General features: G+C 38.0%; 4 protein-coding genes across 4 annotated transcripts in view; all 4 read right to left on the bottom strand.

Annotated features, from left to right (window-relative positions):
• LOC146467397 (A disintegrin and metalloproteinase with thrombospondin motifs 17-like) overlaps positions 1-8,273 on the bottom strand; it is a 36,018-nt gene extending 27,745 nt beyond the window's left edge. Inside the window, exons 1-10 of the mRNA XM_085125885.1 lie at positions 8,196-8,273; positions 8,007-8,108; positions 6,461-6,606; positions 5,655-5,718; positions 3,691-3,796; positions 3,108-3,241; positions 2,032-2,152; positions 1,523-1,603; positions 943-1,103; positions 308-473 (exon numbers count right to left, since the gene is read on the bottom strand). Of these exons, the coding sequence (XP_084982011.1) occupies positions 308-473; positions 943-1,103; positions 1,523-1,603; positions 2,032-2,152; positions 3,108-3,241; positions 3,691-3,796; positions 5,655-5,718; positions 6,461-6,606; positions 8,007-8,108; positions 8,196-8,258 (1,144 nt within the window). The 5' untranslated portion in view covers positions 8,259-8,273. The remainder of the gene's footprint in view (positions 1-307; positions 474-942; positions 1,104-1,522; positions 1,604-2,031; positions 2,153-3,107; positions 3,242-3,690; positions 3,797-5,654; positions 5,719-6,460; positions 6,607-8,006; positions 8,109-8,195) is intronic.
• A 1,374-nt stretch (positions 8,274-9,647) lies between these two features.
• LOC146467396 (tachykinin-like peptides receptor 86C) lies at positions 9,648-11,839 on the bottom strand. Its single transcript, XM_085125914.1, has one exon. It carries the CDS (start codon positions 11,316-11,318, stop codon positions 10,353-10,355), a length of 966 nt encoding a protein of 321 aa, XP_084982040.1. The 5' UTR covers positions 11,319-11,839; the 3' UTR covers positions 9,648-10,352.
• Positions 11,840-12,548: 709 nt separating this feature from the next.
• LOC146467395 (tachykinin-like peptides receptor 86C) lies at positions 12,549-14,492 on the bottom strand. The gene has a single exon (XM_085125907.1). It carries the CDS (start codon positions 14,313-14,315, stop codon positions 13,287-13,289), a length of 1,029 nt encoding a protein of 342 aa, XP_084982033.1. The 5' UTR covers positions 14,316-14,492; the 3' UTR covers positions 12,549-13,286.
• Positions 14,493-16,386: 1,894 nt separating this feature from the next.
• LOC146467394 (tachykinin-like peptides receptor 86C) lies at positions 16,387-18,067 on the bottom strand. The gene has a single exon (XM_085125959.1). The coding sequence runs from the start codon at positions 17,615-17,617 to the stop codon at positions 16,622-16,624; it is 996 nt and encodes a 331-aa protein (XP_084982085.1). The 5' UTR covers positions 17,618-18,067; the 3' UTR covers positions 16,387-16,621.
• Between the last annotated feature and the right edge of the window lie 4,634 nt (positions 18,068-22,701).

Genomic DNA, 22,701 nt, shown 5'->3' with positions numbered 1-22,701 from the left:
AGTTTACGCTGTACGTACACGAATTGACGTTAGATCGGCAGACGATTTCAAATTGATTTTCAAGGCACAACTAACAACTTTTAAGTTTGCAATACATTTCCTACCTAGACATCAGTAGCCACAGCTACGTCTCATGGTTAAAAAGGTCAGTCCACACGAATAGCCATTTTTAAGGAAATGGACCGTTGTACTCAGATTGTACTCAGATTGTACTCAGATTCATAGTGTCTTTGATTTCTCGAAGAGATGCTTTAATATTACATAATCCGATAATTTGGATGACAAACACTTGATCATTGTCGCTTACCTCCGCCACAGTGTACATTACACTTGCCCCAGCCCCCATGAACCCATCCGTAGGAAGCGTCATGTGGGACTCGGTGCCGTTTGCTGTCTTTCCTGTTTTCTTTCGTGTTCTGGAGTGGTAGAGCATAACGATATTCTACACCGAAGTTAAAGCCATAATATAACACCTGTTACAAAGGGAAAATTGAATTGTGAAATAAGGGAAACAACTATATTTTTTAAAATCAAGATTGTGCCTGATGATAGTCAGTTCTTATGAAACTGATAAGTAATACACATATGTTTATAATTTGTACCAATAAAATTATGAAAACGAAAGACGATCTTGAAAGGAAAACACGAGGTCGGCCTTATAACAGAACACCGGGATTTCAGATATCACACTAACGGACTTCAGTATGAGTTTAAACAATATACACTGGCATCACTGAGTAAATATGTATTTTTTCTGGTTTGTGGTGCTTGCCATCAATTTGCACCACGTGTACGAAGCGAACAAATATGTCTTTACTTAGGTCATATGTTCAAAGTCTTGATCAGTCACCTTTCTACTGTACCTTATACTTAACTCTAATTAGAACCATGAGACTATGATGTTCTCTAACTCGAACGATACCTCACGCATGCAAAACTCACCATGATATGCAAAGGTGCATTTGTAGGTCCACGAGCGATGATTTTCTCCAATGTTCCTTTGCGCATGTACCGGAATACCGTTCCGTCGGCTTTGACGTCACCAGGAAGTTGAATTCTCCAATTGCCATTAATATAGTATGTGCCAGCATCTGCCCTGAGTGCTGTTTATGTTTATGATAAAGGAACTAATCACTGAAGGCTATTTCAGGGTTCATCAATAGAATGGATTGATTATCTACAGGCCAATTAACTGCTGTGTCCAGACCAGCCTGGTTTAACCAACATGACTCGCCAGATATCAATTTAGATGTCACCAAACTTTACATTTGCAAAAATATGAAATTGCCGTCCTCGACATAAATAGAAAATGGTTTGAAATAAGAATACTTTACTTTATGGAATATACCACATAGGTCGGTAGAATTTTTACTCTGTGTGGTACCATGTTTCCAATCTGCACCATGCAAGCGTACCAGTCTGCATTGCTTTAGGCAGATGCTATACTTGAATCTTCTTTAATGACTTCTAAAATCAACGAAAAGTTACAAAAAACATCAACAAGCTGTAGCTTATAGCTTACCTAGAAAACTCGTGCACGGTTTGGATTCGCTTACGGTTATACTTATGGCTCCCTTAGGGATGATAGCCGCTTCCACATAACCTGAAGTGAGAAGTGATAAATAATGATAGACATACAGTTTCTCCTTCTCAGTACATTGTCAAGCAGAAAAATGACGGTAACAAAGAACAGCATAACAGTTCCGACGGGAACGTGAGATTGTCCTAATGTACACTGTCCAATCATGTGTAAGCTTTTTATCATTGTTTAGTCGCTTAAGATCTTGAGGTAGCCTTTGATGCTAATTGAAGGTTTGGAAAACGCTTTAAGAAGCGGGCGGTGTCAAACGCTAATTTAAAAATAGCGACATTTTCCAAGATATTTTTCAGTTTTAACCCCACTCAGCCTGGGAAAGGGGGCGTAAGTACCTGCGCTGAATTTGAACATTCAGACCTTTTTAATCTTTGGATTCAAAGGGTTAAAATAGACAACTACAGACAAGAACAAATTTACCACTAATATTTGTGTACCTGATCCAGCTAGCTGACTAAAACGTCCTTCCACCGTGCGGCACGTTGTTCCGTTTCCTTTGCAGACACCGCAGATATCCTCTTTTGCCCCCGAACCAATCTTATGATCACAGCCGGCATCCTTGTGTAAGAAGCAACGAAAGATTGATTCAAATTTCCAGTGCCGTTAAGCTTTAAAATGTATTGGTCCTCTAAGGAAAAGGTTGATTTACAGGGAACCAACAGAGTCGTCATCAGACAGGGACGGAACTATGATTCATGCCGAAGGACAATGTTGCTGCGAAAATATGATTTTTACACTGCGGCTTTTTTTCTTGAGAAAGCAGAATCACCATCAAATCTCCGTGCGCCAGTAGGCGCATAAGGCCAAAAGCAGAATACAACTAGCTAAATGAAATTGTTTACAGTGTTATTTTGCAGTACTTGCTAGGTTCTGTTCCTATTTCGTTTGGGCATACAGATCTAGATAGATTATTGATAGATTATGTCCGTTAGGACTTTTCACTCATATATATATTTCCCTAAGGTGGCAGCTTATCAGTTTCAACGAAATGTATTTTTCTGCATCCTATACTATCTAATTTGACTGTTACAAACTCTCTCTTCATTACATTACGGAATGACTAACAAAATCAACAAAGGGGGTAATGGTGTTAAGTATGTCATAAAATGGCGAAAGCAAAAGCATTTGACTCATAAGTTTCGAAAGACGGAGAATTTCCTTACAGCTTCGGCAAGCTTTATAAATTTTAATCTTGAAATCTGTATTTACGATTGGTTCATTCTTTGGCTTGTCTTTCTGTACTTACTCGTTAACCCAGAAGTAAGGTTATAAGTGACCGAAACGGAAACGGCATCGCGAAAAAAATACACTTATTGAGATTTCGATTTCGATTCGCTATAGTATACTATTGACTGCACCGATTTTGATACTCACTGGCCCTGCTTATCATTCCGTAACTAGTGCAAACAAGCACATTTAAGGTGAAACGAATTAATTAAAAGTTATTGAGAGATAGGAAGTCAGTCGTCGACCAACTTCAGTAAATTAATTAGCATATAGAACATCAAATTACCTGGCATTTTCCATCAACACAAATATCGATTGAACCTGGTCTACAGGGAGTTCCATCTATGACTTTGGAGGCGAGCTTGGCGGAAAAGCGGTAATGCGAATCCTTTGGCTTGCAGAACAAAGCACATGGCTGACCTGAAACAAAAGACATTACAGTTATGATAACGACCCAACTTAGGAAATGAAACTTGATAAACAAACTCTTGTTTTTCAGGAGAAACGAAAGTATTACATGCAGGGCGACACTTCACCGCTCAAAAGTGGTAAGATTAGTTCCTCCAAGCATCTCCCCCTCCCTCCACGCCCGCTTACTTCCTCCTATGTGTATTTTATCTTCCTCTCCAAAAGGAGTGTTTTCACAGCGGCCAAACTTGGAGGAGCGAAACAATAGAATGATTTTCCTTTGGAAAATAAATTTTATTTTTTATGAACTGATATCTTTCATTGTTTAACATGGCCGCCGTGAACACACTCTATAACTGCATCATAGTACCGAAAATGCTTGAGTGTTGGAGTCAGAGTAAGACACTATAACAAGACAATATATGTCGACCATATCATTGTACCACTTTGACTGCGCTTACCGTCACTTATCACAGGCACCCAGTCATGCTTTCCTCCTCTGTATTCAATGCCTTTGAACGATTCACATTGCAAAGCTCGGAAATCCTTTGAATTCCGAGGACAAGACTGAAAAATACAAGACATAACATTGAGAGAGCGTCTAATGTTTTGCTATCCTTGGGTACAACGTGTCGGCAGAAACACTAATGAACAATGAGCAAAGTGAGTTGCCTAAAGCCACTTTTTATCACTCTGTCGAACCCGAGTAAACTGTTTGAGTATGAGATCATGCCAACAAGGCGGTAGAGTCGAAAGAACTTCAATGAGCTTTGTCATACATATCTTTTTTTTTTCTATTTTGAAGAAGAACGTAACCTCGGTCCAGTCCCCACTCTCTCCTATGTCCAAAATGGCGGGCCAGTTGATTTTGCATCATCCCAATGCCCTGGCCTCGTTTGGTCATTGTATTTAGCAATACAAGTTTTTTGTTTTACTATCGAGCTCTCCTAACTGTACATTCCTTCTTGACGGATGGTTTCATTTACTCCGCTTTAGAGGACTCTGAAGTAACAGGTCACATCGGCACTGCTATACACTGCAGCTCGTATATCTCTACGTAAGTTTATATATCTATGTATGCATGGCCATGCTCCTTTACTGGTGGGCATTTACAAGAACTGTTCAGGCTGTTAACAGACATAGATTATATGCTAACGAACGTTTTCGTTAAGTGAGCTAACTTTATCTTGTAATCATAATAAAAATCAGGCCTGACAAAATATAGACTTTCCATGCTTGGAGCAACGGTGAAGAATTATGACTTGCCGGAACTGAATATTAATCAATGAAAAATTCAAGCATCGTTTAGAAAGATCGTTATATCGAGGTAAGGCCTTCATCATTTGCGCTGTTTGATGGGTACTAGGTTTTTAAACTACAAATTAAACCTTGTTTTGCTAAATCTGGCTAAATCAGGTATTTGTTGTGCTAATCAAAGGCCTTTAAGAGCAATTGTAAGGTAAGAATCAGGGTATTTCTAAACAAGTAAACAGAATAAGGGCTTCATGTTTGTTTATGGCATGAATTATGCCCAAAATTCCATTTTGCATGACCTTATAGAGGCATGGAGTGTTTAAAAAAAATTCAACAAACCGTGATAAGCCAAATTTTTCTCAACTGATTTTGATAATTGGGTCACTAAAGTAAATAATGGTTTAGGTACAGATGTTTTGCAAGAAGGCAGGTAGATACACTGATTTTTTGAAAAACGGCAATTTTGAGTTGTAATTTTGACATTAATTTTGGCTTGACTCTTGCCCCAGGCTCCTCTCTGTCCAATACCTTGAGGGCAAAGTTACATGCATGAAATGAAAGCTCTATTATAGCAATATGCAAAGTCAAATTCATTTGGCAGCACAATTTACAAGTTGGGTTTTATGGCACTTTCAAAAGGACCCCTGAAAGGCTGGATTTTTTGTGCTCAAGGGGCAAAAAATGAGACCCCCCCTGAAACTCTAAAACTTAAAGTCAGAGAAGTGAGCCAAATTGGCTTTTCAAATATCTCATGGCAACCAACTTCTGTGCCAAGTTTCAGCCAAGTCGGTTGACCACAAGTTTTGGTCCCTGGAACACTTTCTCAGACAATGACACTTAATTGAACAAATTAATGGGCGCCCAAGTATAGGATAAGTACAACTTCGCAATTAAATTTCAAGTAACAAAAGAAATTCGTTGTTGTTGTTGTTGTTTTTTGTTGCTGATGATGATGATGATGGTGATGATGTTGCTGCTGTTTTGTTGAGACAACCAGATTATTTTCGTTATCTTCGTTTTTCCTTACCCTTTACCAAACATTACTTGCAAAGTAGTTGCTGCAATACGCGTGAACTTTAATCATCACCCAAATGCAAGAAAATAAACGCACTATGCGGATACAGTGAGAAAAAAATTGCTGTTAATCATTCCTGTTGAATTTTCGCCTTACCTGGACATTACAGGTGCGATACTTCCTTGATTCTCCTTCGCAGTAGCGTCCTCCATTCAAGGGACTACAATTAAGTAAAAATCAGTGATTTCCGTCATTTTTAACGTACGGCACACAACGTAAACAGGGCAGAAAAAGCATAAACATCGAAAAAATAATCAACTGGAAGCCAGCTGCCAAATAATCCACAAGCGGTAATGATAATTGTTCTTGTTGTTTGCTTTTCAACCAGCTGAATGGAATTTTGCATAATTCAGTTTAAAGATGATATGAAATTGTTCTAAATTCGTAGTAAATGATGCGACCTTACGAATAAACAAAACGTCACCTACTTTGTTAAGATAAAAACCCCATAAAATAAATTTCCACAGTAACTGGGATTGAATTAGTGAGACAAATGTTAGAATAAATCATAATCAATAAGTAAAAGGGAATGATGGAGCTTGAGCAATTTGCCCTATCTAGACCAAGGGGGTGAGGGAGGGCCGCAGATTCTACACGCACCGACTTGGAACTTTTATCATCTTTTTGAATATTGGAAGAAATGCCACCAAATTTTTTTTTTTTAGAAGTTATTCGGAAACGGTTTTTTTCTGGCAGGTCATTGTTCACTGAATGCGATGTTACCCTAATACTTTGAATTAAGAATATTCCTACTTTGAATAAAATAAAATTGACATTCTTACAATAATTTCCCTTTTTGTAGATCATTGCAAACATTTAAAATATTCACGACAATGTTTTTTTATTAAGATGACCTTGCCGTAAAAATAAAAATTAACATGGGCATCAGGCAAGACACATACCTTGGTGAGTCGCATTGTCTTTTCTGAACACTTACTCCCATTCCACAGGTTCGAGAGCATTCACTCCACAGTGTCCAGAGACCCCAGCCACCGTCTATTTTCACTTGTATGGTGTTGTTATTAACGCACTGGCCATACATGCACCACTGCAGGAAAAAGAAGCAAGTTGACTTCAATCGCAGACCTCAAAGCAGGGAATGGATTAAGGACTTTAGCACCCGCTCCGACTTTTTGGTACAGTTAAAACCGTAGGTGAAAAGTTAAAATCACTGCTTTTCTATAATCGTTGAATTAACTATGAATCACATAAATTAGCGATTAAGCTATCTGCGGCTGTAAGCAACCGCTCAGATTGTGCTGTCACGGAAATTGTAGAGAACAGCATTGCGAGACCACCTTAAGGAAGAATACGAAGGAGACCAGATGTGAGCATGCGCCTTTTATTGTTTCCTGATAGCTTTCAAAAAGAAATGAACTCAGGAAATATCACCCATAAATAGAATACATTTAAAGTTTGATGAAAAGGCATTACTGTTAGCTACAGACAGAAAATTCAGTTGTTAAAAAACGTTAAACAACATGCTGCGGTACAAGCTATCGTCATATTTATGTAAGAGAGGAAATATCTTCATCCTCTCTTGATTGATGATGATGATGATGATGATGATGATGATGATGATGATGATGATGATGATGATGATTATGATGATGATGGTGGCCATACTAATATTTTGGGGTGTTCTTTTTTATCTTTATTGACAAGCAACACGCTTAACATGATACTAGTTGTTAAATCACACAAATTACACCAGCTGCTAAATACTAATTACAACAATACTACTAATTGCTATAGAATATACATTAATAATGTAATTAGTAAGGTAAAGCCAAGCAAGGTAAAGGTAGCGTAAGAAACAAACCAAACAAACCAGTTCGTAATTGCATAATTTCAAATAATCGTATCAATTGAAGCGTGTAATCGTACAGACAGTGTTCTGTTTTCAGATATGATAGTTGGATGAACGGTGACTGTATGTCTTCAGGAACCTTTTTTTGAAAATCGAGAATTTAAACAAACTACAAACTCTCAAAAACAATCTGACAGAACTCGAAAGATCTGTCTCGCCCTAAAACAAAACCAAAAATGACCAGAGCAAACGGTAGCAGGAGTATTAGCACTCTATACTCTACCCAGCAAATTAACACATCTAGCTATTTCAATTATCGTTGTCGGGGAGCCTTCGCGACAAGACCGCAAGGTGATATCATATGGGCAATTTTATTAATAACCTCCCCACAGAGCTGTAGCTCAACCCCACAGAACCTAGATGCTTGTGGTATTTTCTCTCAGCCTATGGCACTTGCAACCGTAAAATTAGAGCCAGACTACAACAATTACAGCTACCCACGTTACCTTTCAATCTTGTGGCGAAAGCTTGAGGCTTTTTAAATCCAACAACGTTAATGGAAATAGCTGTAGACAGGTTGATTCATCCGGCGCCTCCGCTAATATCCCAAAAAGAAAACTAAAGACCCACCAACATACCTTCCCAGAAGCGCATTCCGTCCCCGTTGCAGACGGGTTTAGTTTACTCCTGCAGAGTTTTTCTCCTTCAATCTCACACCATAGTTGCTGGCACAAGTGATACTATAAGAGATTAGAGTAAAAACACGGTCAAATCATTTAGCCACTCGAAGACCTTGTGTTCGGCAAACAATAATCTAATAAGAATACCTTGATCGATAAAACCTGGATAAGGCGGGTTCCATTACCGGAGAGATAGACAAACGCGGTCATACTGCTCAAGCACAAATTGCAAAAAATACCAGCTCTTCCTCCAATCAAACGAAAAATTAGGGGCGCACTGTTCTTCAAGAATGGTAGGATCGCTTTCTTAAAGAGTTAATCATGATCACTGTAATACAGCAAACAGGAATTAAAATTTAGTGTGCGGCTAACAACAATGTGCTCAATTCTTCGCGTCAAAATGAGTTTTCCAAGTTCGAATCTACAGCTTATATGTGATCATTCTCGTTCCTAGGCCCCCAGGGTTAAAAAATGTAACCAATGAAAAAAGACTCCGGGGACGAGTGGACTAAACTATAATGGTGAGAAGAACAGGACAAGGACGTCATCTACGCAGCAATACTAAAGTGAGCGGGTCGCAAAATTAAACTCAGATTCCGATCAACCGGAGTGGTAACAAATGAAGAATGTTTTCACCAGTATTGAACTTGGACGGGAAATATACGTCCAAAGATAAGCTGATGACGTCACAAAGGCGGGAATTAGAGAGGAAAAGTAGATTTCATGATTTTCGGAAATTTTCGAAAACTACCAAAGTGACATCAAAACTTATAAAAATTATTACAAAATTATCCAAAACGACTTAAGCTACCATACAACGCTTTAAAAGTTTCATTCAATAAATCCTATTCTGACGAGGAGGAGAGGCGATTCTCAGAATCTGCCTGCGTGGACTTTGGACACTTCTATCTTTTATATGCACGCAAAAGCCATCAAGCTGTCTGAATTTTCATGAAAATTATCTTAAGGTAACACAGTTTGGCATAGGCTGTCATTGTTTGCCAAATTAGGTATAACTATAGAAAGCTTATCTCTTGACATGTGGGGTTCTGTTTTTTAATTACATACTGGCTGGTGTTCCAAGGTCTTGCGGCGACCTTGTAATTTTTAGGTCTTGTTAGGGGTGCCTTTTGATCACTGGTGGTTGACAGTTGATGGTTGAAGTCGGCCGGCGTTTAGAAATCATGACGAAATTTCCATGTCATTTGACATCAGCAAATTATGTAACCGGCGTAAGAGAAAAAATAAAACATTTTGGGGAGTTCCTTAGACCCTCTACGTTTCATTGTCATAGCTTTAATTACGGAGTTAGAAAACCAATAAACGCACGGTCAGAGGAAAAATGGTGTTCATAAAAACATCAACCGCAATGAATAATTTCCTTTCAAAGCAATTTGTCTCCAGATAAATCTTAAGGAAAATGCAAAATATTGATCGCTTTTGCTTAGATATCAATCTAAAAAATATAATTAAAATATACAAACACGCAAACTCTTTGCAGCTTGATTTTTCCCTTACTTTCCTTGTCGGCATTGGGTTTATCTCCTGATCACCATAAGCAATAACACAAATCAGCATTTAGATAAAAGGTTTAGACACTCTCTTTCTTTTCGCCTTGTTTTGATAACGGCAACCTAAAAATTTAACGGCTGCCACACCTTGTTTGTTCAGGTGAGCGTGCTGTGACGTGGGTTTAATTAACCATTCGGACATTGCTGTCAAAGTTATCATTGCTCAAAGAAGTAATTGTTTGTCCTCACTGACTTTGCACGCGAAAGTAAATTGATAAATGAGAAAAGCAAAAACGTTTTGCCTGTAATTAGAAGGAGAAGAACAGCTCTCTCGGAGTTTTTTGTTTTTAATAACTTCTTGAATTTAACATTCATTCATTAACATTCAACATTAACATATTCTATTGAAAATGTTTAAAAGTAAGCCCAGTTACCTAAATGTGATAATTGTACTTCTTTGACTAGCTTAATAAAACCTTGGTACATTTACCGTGGCACATATTACTTGATCAATTTTGCGGAAATTTACCGAAATGTAGCTGACAATTTAAGCAACGATAGCTCGTTCAACTGCAGTACATACTGATATAATTTTTGACCTTAATTTTGTCTATCAGAAGAGTAAATATATGGTTGCCTATCAACAAATACAAAAGATTGTACTTTTGAGTTCACTGTCACAATTTTCGAGCATTTAAAAAATATAGATTTGTCTACACTAGAACTAATTATAACGTGTTATGTTCAATTTGAGGATTAAAGGTATCCTTATGATATTACAATTTCCACTTCTTTATTCCCATTGAAGCTGACAAAAGATTCTTTTGAAACCCTGTCGAAAGTTGGAGCTTTGAAATGCATAAACGAGTGGATTACAAAATGAATTGGCAATAAGAAGAAAGCGAACCATTCTATGAACAAAAAACAAAACTTCACGATTAGCAGCCACCCTTGTTTTGTCAATGGATGTTAAATATATGAAAAATAACGCAAATGGCAAAGTACACACACAGAACAATATCGTAAGCCAAGCTAAGAGCTTGAATAGCTGTTTCTTTGAGCGACGATCTTCCATTGCTTGATTAATTGGACCTTCGCGAGTAGGGCAAATTGTATTGGTGATAAACAGTCCACGGAAAATTTCAAAGTAACAAAAGAATACGACGATGCACGGAATGAGCTCGGAGTAAACGGTCACGAAGATTATAAACCCTTTGTGATCGCCATATTCGTCAAGACTCCATGGTCGCTTACATGGGTAAGTTGAGAGAGGGTTGGGGTCTATCGTATTTGCCATGAAGTCAGGAATACACGATAATACAGATAGTACCCACAAAAATGCAACGACGAAAGGAACTCGTTGTTTGGATAGTCGCAGTTCGACTCGAAAGGGCTTGACCATTGCCAGATATCTTTCAACCGCAATAGTTCCAACGATTAAGGCAGCCGCCCTTATCGTGATTGGAACAACAGCGTTACCCGCAAAAAGTTTGCAGATAAAATCTCCCACTGTTTTATCCAAATGCACCTTGTTTAAGGAGAAGTCGTAGATCCCGGGGCAAAACATCAACGTTGTTAGATCAGCAATGGCCAAATTCATCAAGAGGTAGTTGGTTGTCGTGTGCATTGAGGGTGATTTTCGCACGATAGTAATTATGATGCAGTTCGCAGGAACACCGATGATGACGATGAATGAGTACATCACTGCGAACGCAACATCCTGGCCAGAAAGGTGACCTGTCGAGTTGATGGAAGCCATCACGAAGGGATTTGGGAAAGACGAGAAACCTTTTCTGTTGTCGTGTGCATTTGCATACGTTGCGATGGCCAATACAGAGTCAACATTAATTATTTACCACCTTCTCTCAAATGCATTTGCCCGTAGGCTATTCAAAATTATAGAGGAAGCTTATAAGACAAACCAAAATAATTACCTATGGCTCTGTCATGATGACTTTTTTCTTATTAAAAAGACAGTAATTAGGTAAACTCTGGTAATGTTCCATCTGTTCAGGAGGCTTGTTTTTTAACCTGTCAATTTACTTTGTTCCCTTCAAATGAATTTCCATGATATAGGATGTCTTAAGCACCTTTTAAATAACTCTTCCTGTTATTTCTCTTTTAAAGGAAAAGGGAGAAGGTTAATTGTTTGTTTTATAAAAGGCTTTTAAAAATTGTAAATTATTGATAGTTTGGTTTGTTAAGTCAGAGGTATAACAAATGTCGCGTGTTTGAATTTACGGAATATTCCTGTGACGTACGTATTAACGATATTCTAGAAGTTACTGACATTCGACGATGTGTTTCTTTAGTTCGTGATTATGTGGTACATGTTCAGCTAGTTAACTAAACGCTGTATCATTAAATCTTGTCAAATGTTAAGCGAGGATTTCTTAATTTGCTCCGTGTTGGTGACCGCACTGTATGCTACGCTTTTCCACGACGAAACTAGAACGTTACTGTTGTCCTGTGTGGACGATACCTCTTTAGGCTACTGAGGAAACTAGTTGCGAACAGAAAAAATTTAACGTGGTGACTTTCATCGGCGTTGCACGGCGCGCTCTCTGTTTATGGAAATAACATAATTCCATAAAGTATTACGATAACTGGTAACCTGACGAATTGTTGCAAAAGGTCTATTGCTGGATTTGTCGGTTATGGAGTATATTTTAAACCCTAGTTTGTATTCACAATGCTCATTAATATTTCATGTATGCCTGGTCAGATTTTCTGTATCGCGCTATAGTGCAATTCCATGCCAATGGGGAAATAACAAAGTTTGGTTAGTTATGTATGCTATGTCCATTTTCACAAAATAATGGTTATAATTTAGTTTTCAATAAAGTGCGAGCACGCAACCATATATGTGAAGCGAACGAAACACCTGTCGTCGTTTATCGCGTAGATATTTTGTTTAGGGATTATTATTCTGTTCTTATTACCCTAGGCTACAGATCTTTATCTAAGATTATTTATTGCAGACCTACTGAGTTTTTAATTAGAGCTCAGGTAAAAAAGACGTTTATTTATTAAGTTACCTTCCGTCTTCTCAGACTATTTTATCATTCAGTGACAAGGGAAAAAAAACTCAACTTTCAGTTTCATTTGGTTTCTACTTTAATGCGAAAACGCTGTGTTTGTCTAATGAAGCTTTGACTGCGTCCCAGTTTAAAGCATCAAGCGTGAAATATCTAAGTTATTCTTCGTTGTCATGATTATAATCTCTCTCTAAACTGACGCACACTTTATCTTTGCACCTGAAGATTTAAAATTTGGGAATAGGGCAAAAACGTGCACATAAAGCTCAGTCAGCCGTTTCAACTGATACCCAGAGTTTCTCTTTGAATGGCAGTCTATTTCACATGTGTTTCTTTACGTATGGCATTAGTTGACTTTTTAGTCTCGCATTTCATAGATTTGACAACAGAATATTGTGTAGTTTTTCCCCAAGACCTGAAGATTCGCTTACGCTTCTCGGAACGAAGCACGCCTTCATGCCGATCATTATGTTTATATTGTGCATATCTCACTTACAAACGAAACCTCGTCAAAACAGGCATTAGCTTCATTCCTTCTCTGAATTGGTTAAATTTGTTCAAATTCCATATTTGTTATCTGGAACAGAAAAGATTTCAAATTACATAGATAGTAGCATCATTAAAATGTTCTCTCCGTCACATTTCCAATAACTTTTATTTTTAATTATTATATACGTTCTTTTTTCTGACTAACAACTACTAAAGATTCTTTGGAACTCCTTTCGATAATTAGAACTTTGCAAGGCATATACGAGTGGATTAAAAAACGAGTTAGCATTTAAAAGAAACTTAACCATTCTATGAACAAAATACAAACGATCCCGATTATCGGCTACAGTAGTTCGGTCAATTGCAGTCAAGTAAATGAAAAATAATGAAAACGGCAGAGTACATATGCAAAACAGTATTGTAAGCGAAACTAACAGCTTAAAAAGTTGTTTCTTCGCACGCCGATCTTCAAGCGCTCGATTGCTTGGACCATTAGCGGGTGTAGCGCAAATTGTATCCGTGATGAACAGTCCACGGAAAATTTCAAAATAACAGAAGAAAACCATCACGCATGGAATGACCTCGAAGAAAATGCACGTATAAATTATGTAGCCCTTGTGATCGAAATATTCGTCAAGACTCCATGGTCGTTTGCAAGGATAAGTTGACAAAGGATTGGTGTCTATCGTATTTGTCATGAAGTCGGGAATACAGGATAAAACAGCAATTACCCACAAAAACGCAACGACATAAGGAAGTCTTGTCTTGGTTAATCGTAATCCAGTGTAGAACGGTTTCACAAGAGCCAGATATCTTTCAATGGCAAGGGTACAAACGGTTAAGGCACCAATGTTCATCGTGATCGGAACTATGGCATTACCCGCGAAGACTTTGCAGACGAAATCTCCCAGCGTAGCGTGAACGTTCATTTTGTTCAGGGAGAAGTCATACATTCCCGGGCAAAGAAACAGCGTCGTTAAATCCGCCACGGCCAAATTCATCAAGAGGTAGTTGGTAGTCGTGTGCATCGAGGGTGTTTTTCGCACGATGGTGATAATTATGCAGTTAGCAGGAACACCGATGATGACGATGAATGAGTACATAACGGCAAACGCCACATCCTGGCTGGAATGATGATTGTAGCGTGGAATGGTTGTGTTGTTTGAAGCCATCGAAAAGTCGAGATGAGGAAATATTCTTGTCAGGCTAGGATACAGACTGTTTAGCATTCAGCTGTTTCTCGCTGTTGCCCTTCGTCTTAGCTAAGGGTTATCTTCCTTTCCGTGTTTATGGGCTTCAATATTAAAAGTGATAATTAATTACTGACTCAGACGCAATCAACATCAGTCCGTCACGTATAGGTCATTAAACAGATCTGTCATAGGCCGTAGTATTTGAACAAAATACTTCAACACATTTATCTCTATTAAATACATATGGTTCAGTCCACGCAAAAAGGATTTTTTTTCCAAAATTTGATAGAATTTTGTCACCAATTTTGTGTAAGAAAGAAGACTCGGGAAGCATTTTGCCTGCCGGCGGCTAGCTACTAAAAATTGATGTGCAATGTTTTATTACAGTGGACAAATACATTAATTCCTTTTAAATTTGTTTTAGTCGGCAGTTTTTAACCAACGCCATTCGCAATAAATTTTCTCCTGTATTGTAGAAAAAACATTGGTGTCAAGAAGAAACGTTCGTCATCCATACTTTAAAAAAATCAAGGAAAAATGGTTCTTTTTTTTTCGCAAAGTGTGGACGGAGATAAAAATTAAGACAACTGATGTATAACTGCACTTTCATCGTGTCAAGGTTTTGTTTTTGTAAATTATCATGTTCTTATTATTCAAGCGGTAGGTTGAATTATTGGTGAATTTCACCTGTTGACCGACCGGACTTAATGACATTTTAGATTAAATAAGATATATATCTGTCGAAAATACGATGAACCGATCCCGGTTGTAAAAAGGCAGGTTGACACTGAAGTTCAAAAGGGGTGTTTTTCATCGCAAAAATCTTGATCAGATCGAAATTGACAAAAAAAAAAACCACCATTATTTGTCCTGGGCAAAGGCAATATTACTTTAACATCGAGAGTTTTATGGGCCCATAGTGTTGACAAACCAGCACAAGACTAATTCACAACTCATCAGCCTCTCTTATTGGTTTACTTTTAACTACCAAATGTGTTAACCAATAAAAAGAAAAAACATAACAGAGCGGGTACGTGTCAGGTATGAAAAATTATTCATTATTCAACACAAATATTAAACGATGTCTATACCTGTTGACGGCATCAAAAAATTCATCCTTATTTTCTTTAGGGGTTTACTAAGACAATAGAAACTAGATTTTTATCCGTTTAATAACGCTCCATACGTTGAATAGCCTTTTCAACATTCACCACGGCATGATGGTGGTAGTGATACTCCTCAAAGCTCATGCTTGACGTCGGTACTGTGGAGCCACGAGTTGAATCTCAATGTTCTCAAAGAAGTACATTGTTCTAGATCTTTCCCGTCGCTTTTAAACCGCGATCCGATTGATATGGCTAAACTGCCGGTGTTTTCTCGTCTGCTCCATATTTTCACCCTTCCCCGCTATCCGCTATAAAACGCCAAAGCCCCTTTGCGAAGAGCGGCAGTTCATATCTGACGACAGTCCTCTTAAAGGATATCCCGATAAAGTGGTCCATTCTCGGCCATTGTCATTGTTTTATCGTAATAATCCATTTTCACCGTTTGAACCTACTAGGCTACCAAAAATTTATATCTCACAAGATATCCCAGGTCAAGTTATACCTCACAATCGTTCTTTGCTTCACACTCGCTCGTGAACAAAACGATCTTTACCCACGCGATTTGAATTTAGAAGAATTGGCCATTTTTATACTAGAGGATGCATCATCCGTCTGGACGAACTTGAACAAATATTTTCTATTCGTCTCTAGTATATAAAGACGGGCACAAGACGCATTATCCGTCTGGGCGGATTATGTTCTGTTGTTCGTCTTGAACGACGCACAACGGAAAATAGTTCGTCCAGACGGATAATCCGTCTTGTGCCCGTCTTTATACTAGAGATGAACAACCAGACGAACAACAAATGTTTGCCCAAACAAAAAGTTCGTCGAGACGGATAATGCGTCCTCTAGTCTAAAAAAGGCCAAATTATTTACCGACACCCGTTTTACAAGATACCAACAGGAGGCGAGCAGGGGGACTTTTTTTTTATGTCTCATGTTTTAATACTTCTCTAAATCGGCCAGCATTCACAATGTATGCTCACACGTTAAAAGAAAATAAAGTTTACAAGTTAGAACGTCTATAACTACGATGTTCTCTTTCTCTGTTTCAATGAAATTTTGTTAACCATTTACAACAGAACATTCTTTGGATTTTCTTTAATATATTTGCTAACTACCGAAAGCATAATTATATCAGGTAAATTAATATTTTCGATCATTTTTGGCTTGTTTGAAAAGCAGAAAAAGAACAAATTTACAAAGCACCATACTCTTTTAAGTTAACGATATTCATTCGATCTGTTCTGGGACACTGTTGCAGCAGCAGATTCGTTTGAACTCCATTCGATAATTGGAACTTTGTAAAGCATACACAAGCGGATTAAATAAAGAATTTGCGAAGAAAAGAAATCGAACCATCCTATGAACGAAAAACAACTGTTGACGATTCTCAGCTACAGTGATTTTGTCGATGGCAGTTAAGTAGATAAAAAATAATGAAAATGGCAGGGTACAAATGCAAAACAGTGCTGTAATCCAAAACAAGAGCTTGAAAAGCTGCTTCTTTAAGCGCAGATCTGTATGTGTCTGGCCGCTTGCATCGGCTGCAGAGGAAGCAGAGATTGTATTTTGGACAAACAGAGCGCGAAACGTTTGAACATAACAAAAGGAAACGACCATGCAAGGAATTATTTCAAAGCAAAGAGCAGTGTAAACAATGTAGCCCTTATTATTGAAATATTCGTCAAGACTCCATGGTCGTTTGCATGGATAAGTTGACACAGGGCTAAGGTCGGCCGTATTTGTCATCAAGTCAGGGATGCTAGATAAAACAGCAAGTACCCACAAAAATGCAACGACAAAAGGAACTCTTCTTTTCGTCAATAACAATTGAACGCGAGACGGATGTACCAGCGCCAGGTATCTTTCCACTGCAATTGCGCAAACGGTTAAGACGCCAGCATTAATGGTGATCGGAACAACTGCATTACCCACAAACAATTTGCAGATAACGTCTGCTAGTGGCCTGGGAACGTTCATTTTGTTCTGGGAGAAGTCATACATGCCTGGGCAGAACATCAATGTTGTTAGATCCGCAATGGCTAAATTCGTCAAGAGATAGTTTGTCGTCGTGTGCATCGAAGGTGTTTTTCGCACGATGGTGATTATGATACAGTTAGCTGGAACACCGATGATGACAATGAATGAATACACCACAGCGAACGTAACATCCTGGTGAGATAAATGACTCTGATACTGTGGAATGGTTGTGTTGTTTGACGCCATGGAAAATTCACACAGCTGCTACTGTTTCCAAGTCACTTTCACAATATGTCGTCTACTGCTTTTCATAACTGCAATACAACGCCTGTGCGTTTCAAACTATACAATATGCCTTCGGACACATCAAATGAGTGATTGTACAATCACTAGCCAATAAGATACAAGCCAGCTTAATACGAAATTTAAATTTACGGAACAAATTTCGATTTGCAACTTATCAAATGAACATTATTATTTGGTTGGTCTTTTATTATTTTTTGTCAACTGCTCTGCATCCTATAAACAAATACTGTCTACTGTGTTTTTGGCCCCTATGCAACTTTATTCCTGACGCAATTCATACGAAATTCTCTTTCGTGTCTCAGTGAATCAACGTTACCTATTAAATGGAAGTATGGTCAGGCATCCTGCAAAAAAAAAATTCCTATCGTTGAAGCGTCGCTATATATTTTAAAACGCCGGCACAGATGTTTAAATGTCCTTTAGCGTGCACGTGTGGATATTTTGGTTTTGAAATTTAGCCAAAGGATGGGTCATGTATTGACAAATCTTTTTAGATTATCCAGGCTAATTAAGACCTCATGACGAGTTTTCTATTTGAATTCTAAGCCATAGAAAAGGGGGACTTGGGCCTAGCTCTTCGAAAGCCGGTGTAAGCTAATTCAGTATCCTTCACCAGCACTTGATGGCGTTTTTTATGTCCATTTTAGAACGGTCAAATAAACATTGAAAGATAAAGGCCCTTTCAGAAATTTCTTCATGTTGTCCAAGGCAGGTGTAAGCTAAATCATTCTCCTTCACTGATGATGTTTCTAATCTTCATTTTGGATTTGTCAAATAAAAATTGAACGACAAAAACGTTTTTAGAAAACTCCTCATTTTGAAGATAAATTTTAATTTCAAACGTGACGAACTTCAAGTAAAAAAAAAAGTCTTCGAAGTTACCACTGACAGGAGGGTTCCTTTAATTACATTCATTCTTTAAACCGCCTAAGCTTGTTCACATTTAACACTTTTTTCTACGCACAGTATAAAAAAAACACTTCAATTTAAGTGGCCAGATACAAGGTTAATTTTCATCCTAATAGTATACATATATCTTATTTACCAAGCGCGAGGGCCGTGCAGGGAGAATCATCGGTCCGAGGTCTTGCAAGTACAAAAAAGGCCGAGGGACGATATTCTCCAAGTACTGTCCCAAGCAAGCTTGGTTAATAAGAGATTTATTACACGACTGAAGCTAGAGAACTTTCAAGATATTTTATAAATATAACATTTCGTTAAGAAAAAAATACGGGAAACGTTAAGAATAAAAAATAATAAGTGTACTCGAAAGCGTCACCGAAAAAGACAAATATTCTTTTAAAAGCTTCCAATCGAATAAGTAAGACCGAAAACGTCACCTTAGACACTTTTTAGGCTTCCCAAAAGGGAAAGATACAAAGAAATAGTCCACCAAAGATGAAGCAAGGGTGAGGATTAAACAGAATAGTCTTTTTTAGGGCGTTATTTGCACTTAAAAAGGATTCCCAAGGGAGTTTTACGACATGCCGAGATCCTTAGGGACATAAAGGAGTGAAAATTGCCGACTTCAAAATTTGGTCATTTTTGACCCAAAACCCTTGAAAAAAAGTCGATTTTTGGACGTAGGACAAATATTCTTTTAAAAGCTTCCAATCGAGTCGGTGTGTCCGAAAACGTCCCCTGAGACATATTTTAGGCCTCCCAAGGGACCAGGGACAAACAAATACCACACAAAAGATGAAGGCAGGCTGAGGGTTGAACAGAAATTCATTGTCAGGGCGTTATTTGCACTTAAAAATGATTTCCAAGGGATTTTTACGACACGCCGAGATCCCTAGGGACATTGAGGAGTGAAAGATTCCGACTTCAAAATTTGCTCATTTTTGACCCAAAAGCCTGGTCTAACCTCTTGGAAAAAAGTCCACTTTTGGACGGAAGAGAAATATTCTTTTAAAAGCTTCCAATCGAATCAGTGTGTCCGGAAAGGTCCCCTGAGACACTTTTTAGGGCTCCCAAGGGACAAGGGACAAAGAAATAGCCCACAAAAGATGAAGTCAGGGTTAGCATTAAACAGACAAATCTTTGTCTGGGCCTTATTTGCACTTAAAAGGGATTCCCAAGGGAGTTTGACTACATGCCAAGATCCCTAGGGACATAAAAAAGTGAAAAATGTCTACTTCAAAATTTGGTAATTTTTGTTCCAAAACCCTGGACTTTTCCCTTAAAAAAGAGTCGATTTTTTGACGTAAGACAAATTTTCTTTCAATCCAATCAAATCTCTGTGTCCGAGAACGTCCCCTGAGAAACTTTTAGGGCCTCCCAAGGGACCAGGGACAAAGAAAATGCCCACAAAAGATAAAGACACTATGGACTTTGGCCTAATTTTCATCATAGTACCATACACTATAGATGTAGACTTAATATTCTTCCTGATGCTATACAGAATGGATGTTGGCCAAATTTTCATAGTAATACCATTCAAAATCGATTTTCGCTTAATTTTCGTTATAGTAGTTTATACAATGAACTGTGTCAAACTCGCGTTTTGATTGGTCTAGAGGAGTGTGTGATTAGAGTATAGACGCACGATTGACGTCATCGAGTGGTGTGACCGGCGCACGTGATCAGAGTCTAGAGTCCAGCCAGAGTGACTGGTCAACAAAGTTTTGCAAACTGTTTTTGCGAGTAGCGGACAAACACAGGCAAATTTTCGCAGGAAAGGAAAACTGCCCGATAAAAAATTGGACAAAGACCGTTGAGACTGATCTTAACGAGGACAAAAAAGGTAGAACTCTGTTGTGACGTGAAAAGGAAGCAAATATTTGTCGAAATATGTCGCCGATAGAAATCCGGTAAAATGGCGAGTAATCGATTACAAATCGCAGTGAAGCGACTTACATGCTGTAATATTTTGGGGTCAGGATTTCCGTCTGGAATAAAGGTTAGTTTTGAAAATATTGTTAGTGAAATTCTTTCGGATTATACTCTAATTTAGAATATCATAATTGCATATCTGTAGTAGTCTAAAACTGAGTTTGCTGGAAAGTTTTTGACTCCGCTCAGGCAACGCGATGCTCGCTTACGAAATGTTTTGAAATGTCTTGGTTATTGTATAAAACAAATAGATTCCATTTTGCCGTGGGTCTGTACTCTGATAACGCACAGAGGACGTCAAAACGTGGTGAGAACATCAGTCACGCTACTCGCCTGCGGCTCGTAGCGTACTTCTTTGTTCTCACCACGTTTTGACGTCATCTGTGCGTTATCAGAGTACAGACGCACGGCAAAATGGAATCTATTTGTTAAATAAACTACGAATTTTTCATCCCAATTCAATTCACTATGGATTTGTTTGCCTAATTTCTATTATAGTACTGTACACTACGGATTATGGGACAATTTTCATCCTAATATTACCGATATGGTATGGATTTTGGCCTAATTTTCATCCTAATACTAAAGTATACACTATGGATTTTGGCCTAATTTTAATTATAATACCATACACAACGGATTTTGGGCTGATTTTCATCCTAACGCTATACGCTATGGAATTTAGGCCTGTGTTCATCCTAATACTATACACTATGGATTTTGGCATCATTTTCATCCTAACACTATACACTATGGAATTTGGGCCTGTGTTCATCCTAACACCATACACTATGGATTTTGGCCTAATGTTCATGCTAATACTATACATTATGGATTTTGGCCTACCTTTCATCATAGCACTATTCCCTATGGATTTTGGCCCAATTTTCATCCTAATATTACACTTTGTGGATTTTGGCCAAATTTTCACCCCAATTGTATACACTATGGAGTTTAGTCCAATTTTCATTATAATATATATACCAAGGATTTCGGACTAATTTTCATGCTAATGCTATACGCTATGAATTTTTGGCTAATTTTCATCCCAGTAGTATGCACTATGGATTTGGATTAAATTTCATGATAATACTATACACTATGGATTTTGGTCCAATTTTAATCCTAATACTATACACTATGGATTTTGGCCTAATTTTAATCTAAATACTATACACTATGGGTTTTGTCCAAATTTTCTTCCTAATGCTATACGCTATGTACTTTTGCCAAATCTTCATCCTAACACCATACACTATGGATTTTGGTCCTATTTTTATCCTAATACTATAGACGATGCATTTAGGCCTTATTTTCATCATTATACTATACACTATGGATTTTGCCCCAATTTTCATCATAATCCTATGCACTATGGATTTTCGTCTTATTTACATCCTAATACTATACACTATGGATTTAGGCCAAATTTTCATCATAATATTATACACTATAGATTTTCGTTCATGTTTCAACCTAATACTTTACACTGTGGACTTTCGCCTAATTTTCTTAACAAATAGATTCCATTTTGCCGTGCGTCTGTACTCTGATAACGTACAGATGACGTCAAAACGTGGTGAGAACAAAGAAGTACGCTACGAGCCGCAGGCGAGTAGCGTGACTGATGTTCTCACCACGTTTTGACGTCCTCTGTGCGTTATCAGAGTACAGACCCACGGCAAAATGGAATCTATTTGTTTTATACAATAACCAAGACATTTCAACAGATTTCGTGAGCGAGCATCGCGTTGCCTGAGCTGAGTCAGAATCTTTCCAGCAAACTCAGTTTTAGACTACAACGCACGTGCAATTGTGATCTTCTAAAGAGTATAATCCGAAAGAATTTCACTAACAATATTTTCAAAACTAACCTTTATTCCAGAAGGAAATCCTGACCCCAAAATATTACAGCATGTTAGTCGCTTCACTGCGATTTGTAATCGAGTACTCGCCATTACCGGATTTCTGTCGGCGATATATTTCGACAAATATTTGCCTCCTTTTCACGACACAACAAAGTTCTAGCTCTTTTATCCTGGTTGAGGTCACTCTCAACGGTCTTCGTCCAATTTTTTATTGGGCAGTTTTCCTTTCCTGCGAAAATTTGCCTGTGTCTGTCCGCTACTCGCAAAAACAGTTTGCAAAACTTTGTTGACCAGTCACTCTGGCTGGACTTTAGACTCTGA

Source organism: Pavona decussata, unplaced genomic scaffold, assembly GCF_977016875.1.
Source record: "Pavona decussata unplaced genomic scaffold, jaPavDecu1.1 SCAFFOLD_136, whole genome shotgun sequence".
Lineage (NCBI taxonomy): Eukaryota > Metazoa > Cnidaria > Anthozoa > Scleractinia > Agariciidae > Pavona > Pavona decussata.
The sequence above is the reverse complement of the archived record's forward strand: the minus strand, read 5'-3'. Positions and strand labels throughout refer to the sequence as shown.

Coding starts and splice junctions, on each gene's coding strand:
- LOC146467396 (XM_085125914.1), bottom strand. CDS start 11,318: ATGGCTTCCATCAACTCGACAGGTCACCTTTCTGGCCAGGATGTTGCG.
- LOC146467395 (XM_085125907.1), bottom strand. CDS start 14,315: ATGCTAAACAGTCTGTATCCTAGCCTGACAAGAATATTTCCTCATCTC.
- LOC146467394 (XM_085125959.1), bottom strand. CDS start 17,617: ATGGCGTCAAACAACACAACCATTCCACAGTATCAGAGTCATTTATCT.